This window comes from Ylistrum balloti, unplaced genomic scaffold, assembly GCF_031769215.1.
Source record: "Ylistrum balloti isolate Yb309-2 unplaced genomic scaffold, AGI_CSIRO_Ybal_v1 Utg370554, whole genome shotgun sequence".
Lineage (NCBI taxonomy): Eukaryota > Metazoa > Mollusca > Bivalvia > Pectinida > Pectinidae > Ylistrum > Ylistrum balloti.
This window is the reverse complement of record NW_026782349.1, coordinates 1,476,970-1,486,529: the sequence shown is the minus strand read 5'-3', so window position 1 is coordinate 1,486,529 and position 9,560 is coordinate 1,476,970. Positions and strand designations below refer to the sequence as shown.

At 32.7% G+C, this 9,560-nt stretch overlaps 1 protein-coding gene across 1 annotated transcript; it reads right to left on the bottom strand.

Annotated features, from left to right (window-relative positions):
* Positions 1-4,334: 4,334 nt before the first annotated feature.
* On the bottom strand, positions 4,335-9,508 carry LOC132556217 (fucose mutarotase-like). Its single transcript, XM_060220611.1, has 6 exons — positions 9,400-9,508; positions 8,529-8,597; positions 8,154-8,224; positions 7,846-7,947; positions 6,009-6,082; positions 4,335-5,674 (listed from the first exon to the last, which is right to left on the bottom strand). The coding sequence occupies exons 1-6, from the start codon at positions 9,479-9,481 to the stop codon at positions 5,623-5,625; spliced, it is 450 nt and encodes a 149-aa protein (XP_060076594.1). The 5' UTR covers positions 9,482-9,508; the 3' UTR covers positions 4,335-5,622.
* Between the last annotated feature and the right edge of the window lie 52 nt (positions 9,509-9,560).

The following is a 9,560-nucleotide window of genomic DNA, read 5'->3' as shown; positions in this document are numbered from 1 at the left end:
ATTAAAGGAAATTTTAATATTATTTTGATATAAAATACTGAAATATAGGAATGTGAACATCATTCGAAGCTGTACGTTACTTAATTTTAAACAGTGATATTGATCTGTTTGCACGACACTGTGTCATTATCTAAAACATAAAGCTTACATTTTGTCTCCTTTGTCCCTTTATGTAGTATATTTAATTGCAATATTTGTGTATCTGTATGTGTCTGGGATATAATGTCAACAAATGATAATGTCTAATTCAATCATTCAGAGTAAGGAGTCAAGCCAATCTGCCATCCCATGAAATAACAGCATTTATTGATAATTCTGCATTTATTGATATTTCTACAGAACAGCAATATATACAGGGATATCAGAAGATATAGATGGATATCAGTAGGTTGATATCAGTAAGTATAGACATTAGTAAATCTTGGTAGATATCAGTAGATCTTGGTAGATATCAGTAGATCTAGGTAGATATCAGTAGATCTCAGTAGATATCAGTAAAACTAGGTAGATATCAGTAGATCTAGGAGGATATCAGTAGGTCTAGGTAGATATCAGTAGGTATGGATGGATATCAGTAGATCTCAGTAGATATCAGTAGATCTATGTAAATATCGGTAGATCTAGATGGATATCAGTAGATTTAGGTAGATATCAGTAGATCTAGAAGGATATCAGTAAATCTAGATAGATATCAGTAGATCCAGGTAGATATCAGTAAATCTAGGTATATATCAGTAGATACAGGTAGATATCAGTAGATATAGGTGGATATCAGTAGATCTAGGTGGATATCAGTAAATCTAGGTAGATATCAGTAGATATAGGTGGATATCAGTAGATCTAGGTGGATATCAGTAGATCTAGGTATATATCAGTAGATCTAGGTAGATATCCGTAAATCTAGGTAGATATCAGTAGATATAGGTGGATATCAGTAGATCTAGGTAGATATCAGTAGATCTCGGTAGATATTCGATCTACTAGGGTGTCAGTAGGTCTAGGTAGATATTAGTAGATCTAGGTAGATATCAGTAGATACAGATGGATTTCAGGAGATATAGGGAAATATCATTAGATACAGATTAAATAGATTAATTTAGTATAGATTATATCCACAAATTGCGCATATGAATTTTTTTAATTGTATAAATCATGATAGTTTATCAGACTGATATAAAGTCTGTATAATGTCAACTTTGATTGTATCTGTAGACATCATGTAAGGTTGAAAGTTTTGACTTGTTATGACAAATTTAACTGTTGTCCAAAGATCTGCTGCAATATTGTAAATATGGTTGATTTTTGAGAGTGCAATATTTGATGATTACTGTGATTTGTTGTTTTATTGATTGTTGGTGCATTTTATTGTTAAGCAAGATGTTGACTTTACCATTTAACACAGTGTTCTGTATACTAAATCGCTGTGGTCTCTTTTAAAGTTCCTTCCTTTGAAGTGAAACTGAAGACTAGAAAATGCTTGTCCATTGCTGTACCAAAAAGATAATGGAGATATCATCTTTTAGTCATGTTATTTTACATGTCTAAGATTCACCACTGTGCCATAACACTGTTCTTATCTCCTTTGACAGCAAGCTTAAGGCCAGAGGCAGTGACTAGGTCTTTAAGTATGTACATATAGCTATGATCCGTGGTATTATGTGACAATATTTCATTCATATGGCTACCATATATATATTATGTACAGTCGATGCCCAGTCCAACCCATCATACATGTCTGTAATATTTGATATAAAGTCACAGATAAATGATATTTTCATGAAAATTTGGAAAAATGATAAAAGAGAATGTAGCAATATCATAGGTATATAATGATTTGATGTCAAGATTTCGGGTTATACAGAGTTCAATATAAACTCTTCCTAGACCGTCTTGTTCTCAGTGGATTTAGTAAAAAGAGATAAGATGAGAACTGGTATAAACTTGACAAAAATGAGATTTCATCAGTCAATAAGTTTTGACATCTAAATTTATATGAGGTATACAGTCACTGTGTCCTTTTTAATGTACAAGACAAGTTTCGTACATTCCTTATTTCCCAATGAGTGATTATCTCCATTATATTGAATAACCGGCTGTTCTTTTTAGCCCACCTGGTGTTCTTTTCAAATCGTTCTGCATACGTGGTCCATGGTTCACCTGTCCGGCAGATTTTGTTATCGCTATTTCTTGAGAAGTTTTAGATGGATCCTTCTCAAATTGCATATGTAGGTTCCCCTTGGTCCCTAGTTGTGCCCGTGTGATTTTGGGGCTGATTCAATAAACAAAATGGCTTCCAAGTGGCCATTTTGGATTTGGCAGGTAAAGCTTATCATTTATTTCTGCAAAGAAATGTTCAAATATCTTATCATTAAGATTGTTAAAAGAGATAGACATAGGTGGAAACTACATGTTTCATTATTTTATTAAATGAACTTTTGAGGTTTTATTTGTATGAGGATGTGGATGAGGATGGGTGTGTGGGTCTGTGAGTGAATGATGATATTGATTCCCAAATTTGAAGTTCATGACTATTTACACCAAGATTTTGGACCAACGGTCTCCTGTAACTAAACTACAGTTGAACAGGAAATGGTAGTGGATATTTCCTTTTTTGAATTTAACCTCAGACATCATTTAAATGGTGAAAATATTTGTGGAAACTCTACACATATTTTTTTCATCTGAAATCTTGTTTATTGCATTTAATTTTTGTGGTTTATCCATAGTTACAAAAATTGTTTTTATACAATAATTCAGGTTATACACTACACAAAAAGCCATTCATCTATGGTATGTTATATGTTTTACATACATGGAAACACAAGGGTATATTGAGTACCATACATGATTTTGTGTTTGTTATAGGTTAGATACATATACAAAGTTATCATGTATGAATGGGTACAGATCTGTGTATTAGGTGATCACTGAAGGGTCAATAACTGTTATAGATGTGTACTCATGATGTTTATACTTCTTGTCATTAATGAATTTGAAAATAGATTTTGTTATAATGCATGTAACAGAGGACATTGTTATTTTAGTGTTGGATATCAAACCAGGGTTTTATATCACCCATCTGATTAAAATCAGATCTCTCAGTTTTTCATCACCTCTGTAGTTGACTCTTGTAGCAAGAGTCAGAAGTGAAATGAGAGATCTGACTTGAACACAATATTGATATCTACTCTTAACAGGGTTTTTTTTTGTGACTTTAGACTAGTAAAATAGAGAAACGCTGGCTCAAGTCCTTACATTAATACATGAATATGGCAAAAAAATTGTCATTATAGAAATGTGTTACTGTTTCAATTTATGTTAAAATTTTGATAAGGATTTATTTTCATTTACTTTAATGTTAAAATGTTATCTGAAGTTTTGATGAAATATGCTGGGAATACTGGTATATAGCTAGCCTACGTCTAGATCCTGTAAGTTTACTCTCTAGGGAATAACTGTCACATGTAAATTGACTTTGGTGTCCATGAACAGCTTACTAATTAATCCTGGTTTACAGTGTATTTGTCCTTGAACCTCAATGTTGCCTTGGAAATTACCATGGTAATTTGGGTGAGGTGGTACGGGTTCTTATCACACTGCTTTACATTTATTTGTATGTTGTGGAATATTGATATTTTGTATACATAAATTACTTTCTATCATTTCAAAACATTTGGTGTGATATTTTCTTGTCTTCTTTGTCCACTATCTGGATAATATTACAAGACTGGGTTCCCTGTTCCTGTATTTATAGTTTTGTTTAAGTCATGGCATTTCAGTGCGACTGCACTTATCATTACCTTTGATGAACCAATTTTCTCTTGATAACAAGATTTCCTTATATTACTTGTACCTGTATATATTTCATGAAATTTCTCATTCAGTTAGATAATGTCTAGTCATAATCAGACTTGTAGAAAACACCATAATTTTCCTGTTTTCTGTTTTAAAGGTCCTTACGATTTGAAATATATTTGTATGTACTAAAGTTAATGGTACACATTTCCTGGTGTCCATTACCAAGGTTACATAAACAGATCTGCCCCATACAAACATGTCCCAAAAGACCTCACTGCTTTACAGGCTACATTTCTATCCCCTTGTCATGATGCTTCACACTTCTTGTTTTTTCAATGACAACATTGGTGCTAGTCACATTAAAAATGATCCATGTGAATGCTGGTACTGTAATTTGGATTATGATTCTGTTGACATGTTAGTAACTTCTTTGTTGTTATAGAAATCTTATTTCAAGTGTCAATGAATAAAACAAAAATATAATGAAATTCTTCATGTCATTTTATTAAAATATTGATTTTCAAATATACTTCTCATACACACAAAATATTTTAATTAGAACAAAATTAAAATGCAGAGATAACCAACACCTACACCTTCATAAAACTACCATACTTATCAACATACATGTATAAAATATAAAACAAGGACAAATGGATCAACAAGATACACTAGTAATTAATATCAAACAGATTTACATTCAAAATAACCATATTTAATCATATGCATGCAATATATTAATTGATTTCATGCCAAATTGGGAACCTTCAACATCTTCCTTGGAAGGGACAAAATAATTCTTTCCTTCACAGAAAAAAAATGAAGGTCCCTGAGCCATAATCTAGAAATCACATATGACTTGAGAAAAAAAAACATTCAATTGAAATCAGAAATGGATATACATTGTATCTGTTATTAAATTTATTTGAAATACTTTACACTTTCAGGATATTTTTAATTCCATATGGAAGTTTGAAGAGATATTTTGTAACTCAGTCAGATCAAAATGTTGCAAAATCCTCAATCTGTTCTATGGTAAGTTCAGGGAACCCAGTTTTTGAAGGCAATTATACCATTTGTTGATTTTGTTGTTATTTTTGAAATGCTACATACAATACCATAAAGTGTTTCATCTGCTCTTCATCATATACAAACAACTTGCCCAAGATGTGCAACAGTCAACCCTGAAAAAATTACTGTGAAAACACTAAACATGGTCAGGTAAAAATATCATTCCCATAACCTACATCTGACATTGATACAAAATTTCCTTACGACTCTGCATAGTCAAGGAAAAAATATCACTCACATAACCTACACCTGGCAGTGACAAAAAATGTCCTTACTACACTGCTTATCTATGCAACAGATCAACAACTAATCAGAATACAAAATCAAAATTAATCATATTCTTTAGGCAAAATTAATTATCTATTTGATACACAAAACGATAGCTATTGGTCCTAAGATGTAAGAATTATAAATCAAAGTAAAATTCTGTTCTATTACACAACAATATAGCACTTGATTAAATCAATACATTGTACATGATTCTACGAGTATAATCATTATTCAGTGACTTAAATGATCTTACATATTGGAGACCTCAATCTTTATGAAGGTCACAGTACACATGTACAACTAAATGCATTTCCAACCAATATCACGTAAACTGTATCTCTGATTATAAATCAATTTTATCTTTGGAACTTTACACATTGTCATGTAATATCCAAGGTATATAATTATAACAATACAACATTATGTGGAATGTTTTCTACCCTTGGTCTTTGTGAACTGTGTAGACTGATTAGTTCTCCATCATTAGGCCACAACACCTTTCTTTAAAATTATATTTCCATATAAGGCTGTTTCTCTGTAATTAAAAATTCAGATTACATTTCAAGGGAACAGAAAATTTACAAACATTTAAGTATCTACCAAGTTTTTATTTATGTCATGTTTATTCTAGATTTGTGACAAATCTATTCTATACACTAAGTCTTGCTTTTCTATAGAATACTTTCTAGAAACATAGAAAAATATTTTTGTCTAAATTGAGAGTTAACTAGTTAATGGACTGAGAAAGGACCACTCTGTATCTGTATGGCCGATATATTGTCAAATGTGGAACAGTATTCTCCAAGGATACTATCATCTCATTCATGCATAATGCATTTTGAAGTGGGTCAAATTAAATCAAAACTTACCCTGTGTGGACAACAGCAAAGGCTTTTTTGGCTCGTTCATAAAATGCAAATCTCTCTACAAGCTGTACATCAATCTAAAGGAGAATGAAAGCATTTCTTTGCAATTTATATATGTACATAGTACTCATGTAAACTTGACATGAATGTTCAAAATAACAACAAATAATACAAAGTACCTACATATGTACATAATGCTCTATCTCAACAGTTACAGGTCTCTAACTAGAACACTGACAAGTCAGAAAGGGCCCCGCTATGTGTTTGACCCTAATAGTCAGCTTCAGTTGAGTGTTACAATCCTTGTAATCTGTCAGAGTCAAGTGGGAAGCATTTTACATTACCCTTGACAACCTTGAGATGTTGTGCACAGAACTTAGAAGAAATAACTCATACAAAGTGCACTCCAATATGATGGTTGTTACTGGTATTAAAAACATTCGACTGATATGGCAATATGTTAATTTACATAAAATCAGTGTTGGAATATCGGACAATGGAAGCTTATTGATATACATAGTTATTGAGTGTGTATGAGGACAATATATACATTGGTCCTGAAGCAAGGAAGTATTTCCCCAGTGATTTTATGTATTTTATAATACAGATAAGCTTTCATTTGACTTCATTAAACAGGTGCAATATTAGTCATATGCACTGCTTACGTTACAGTAGGATTTTCTGATTATATAAAGACAAAGAAATGTACAGTAATACTGTATATTATATGTGAGAAATATAACTCTGTCATGTCGCATGTTAATTAAACCATGTATCCAACATTCAATGTAGATCAGTTTATACCATATTTATCTGCAAGTAAGCCTGCATATGCTTGTATTATGAAAGGGTTACAAATATTAGTGAGCAAACTTGCAGATAAATGTAGTAAATCTTATCTGCAAAAATAATCAAAATATCATTCCCATACATACTTGAAAGAAATCTAACCGAACATTTTCAGAAGAAACAAGTTTTGGTGACAAAGGGCAATAACTCTGCAAATATTTGTCATTGAAACTTGAAATTGGTTTGTGACACTCTGCATTCCCAAGATATATAAATATAGCAAGTTTGGTGAATGTCTTTCAAACAACATGGAAGTTATAGGCCGGACAAGTTTGGTGACAAAGGGCCATAACTCTGCGAATTTTCGCTGTAGAAACTCGAAATGAGTATGTGACACTCCGTAATGTGAAGAGATACATGCAGTTGTCTCTGAGAAATGTCAGAAGTAAAAAAAATGGACAGACAGACGGACGGACGGACAATCTGATTACTATAGGGCACCCGCATCACCGATGCGGGGCCCTAATAAAGCTAATAAAGTGCACTGTTATAATAAAATCTTTGAAAATTAATAAAAAAAAAAATGTTATTGTATAATTGATGTAGGTTGGGTGGATGTTGGAGGGTGTGGGAGTTGGGTAAGGGAGGACTACACTACATATCAACATTAATCACAGAGATGATCAGAGTACGAAATTAACTTGTGTATACAATTAACCATACATTTTATTATACTGTAATTACAACCAAACCGTACCTAGGTAGAACAACTGCAATACACTTTGATATACACCTAACACAGCAAATCTATCCATACAATAATGATATTCAACAGGAGCTGACTGTTTAGGTTTTAATTCTTAGACAGCACAGCCACTGAAGAACCCAGCCTATAGGCAAAATCATACACAACATCTATTGCTGGATTTGGGAAAGTATATACCGGGTAATGTGATTTCATGAATTTTCGTGTCACAATGACTTTGAGTTTTAAACCTTGACATGTTTGATTTTCTATCTTATCTGTATATGTTTAGCTCATATACCTTACCGCTTTTCCTTCATGTTTGTAAGCGATGGTCTTGTACTTTTCCCATACTGGTGTCTGTAGTCCTCTTTGTTTATCACTAGGTACGAGGTCCATCAGGGCTATCTACACAACAATAAAAGGGTCCATGTAACACTGAAGGACAAATCAGTTGATTACTAAGTTGTTTTCTTTTCCATTTTGCCTATGCTTTCCTAGTTCTATGTCCACACTACATATTATCACAATTCTAATTGTTAAACATAACAAAATATAAATCCTTTCCAAAATGACCTTTATAGTAACATGACTCTATAAACAGCCGGACTTACAGGACGATCTACATAGGTATCTAACGGCAACAGCTGGAGGATGGCATCCATTAATGTCGGGATGTCGATTCCTGCAGAAACGGACATATACAGATATATACCAATGAAGATTAATTAGACAAATGTTCAGATATACAAATGCACTTAAGTTTCTACAAATGTTGACAATTAAATTCTTTGTGGAATATACTCATCTCATTCCTTTCTTATATCTAAATCCATTACAAATAAAAAATTAAAAACTTTGAAATCTATAAAGGAACACAGACCTATAATGTATTTATCAAATTGGAGTTCTGTCAGGGAAATATCCAAAACTTAATAATTTCTCATTTATGTTTCCTTCATCCATATCAATAAGATAATTGAGCTTACCATCCGCTCGGACTTCAATTGGACCAGACTTGCAAATTGATGCCGTTGGAAAATTAGCATCTGCCAAAACTGAAATGATGAAAAAACAGAGATTGACTGTAAATGACAAGTAGATTTTCTCTTACTAATTAGACTCTCATGTTCACAAAACTTGTGTTTCCTTGTTACACCTCAATGAGTTGTTAAAGTTGTAATGACTAGGAATTAATTTAATGGGACAAATCCTTGTCTGAACATCGAGGTGAGTCAATAATGTACTTTCGATATCTGGAATTTAAAAGGCAGGAGATTAACTTTCCCTACCAGTGGTTGTGACAAGGTATTCCAAAGCCATGGGAAAAGTTAAAACATTTTTGGGAACAATTAAATTGACTTTGCATAACAATATCAGGCAGACATGTTAGAATTGCATAAAGTACACGAGAAATCAAAAGGGTTATGAGGAAATAAGAGGCTTTCAAATAGGGGACTAGACTCCCTAGTTGACACAAAAATTAAGTTTGTCAAATGTTTGCAGACTTTATACTCCACTCTGAATGAGATCTCCTAATCACATCAATGGATGATAAGTGGTTACATCATCTATACAACAGTAATGCCAGTATCTTTTGATACGCCTATCTATAATCTAAGATTAAAACTTTGGAATGGTTTTAATTTCTGCTTTAATACAAAATAACAGGTTGCAGGACATGCAAAATTTACACACTTATAATAAGTTTGCATTATAACTTTTCTGATTATGAATTTTACTACAAGGCCCTAGAAAGCTGTTGTAGGCCAAGTGCATGTACTTCAACACGCTTAGTATAGGCCTATTGATCAGTCAATATTAGATACCAAAAAGAATGACAACTTATATCACGCCTACCTATTTCGTCACCATGCCCCATGGATGCTAACACATGTAGCAGATTTGGTGACAACACATTTGGAATATGTTTCAAAGGCATTGTTGTGTTTCTCAGTAGGTACGACCGATATGGGTGCCGCTTCCGTTCTGATGAAGGGACGTTACTCTATAACATATAT

Bases quoted from the DNA above. Each gene is read 5' to 3' on its own strand.
- LOC132556217 (XM_060220611.1), bottom strand. From the start codon at position 9,481: ATGCCTTTGAAACATATTCCAAATGTGTTGTCACCAAATCTGCTACAT. The intron at 8,598-9,399 runs GTAGGCGTGATA...TCATCATTTCAG, and splicing joins GGGGCATGGTGACGAAATAG to TTTTGGCAGATGCTAATTTT. The intron at 6,083-7,845 runs GTAAGGTATATG...ATTCTCCTTTAG, and splicing joins ACAAACATGAAGGAAAAGCG to ATTGATGTACAGCTTGTAGA.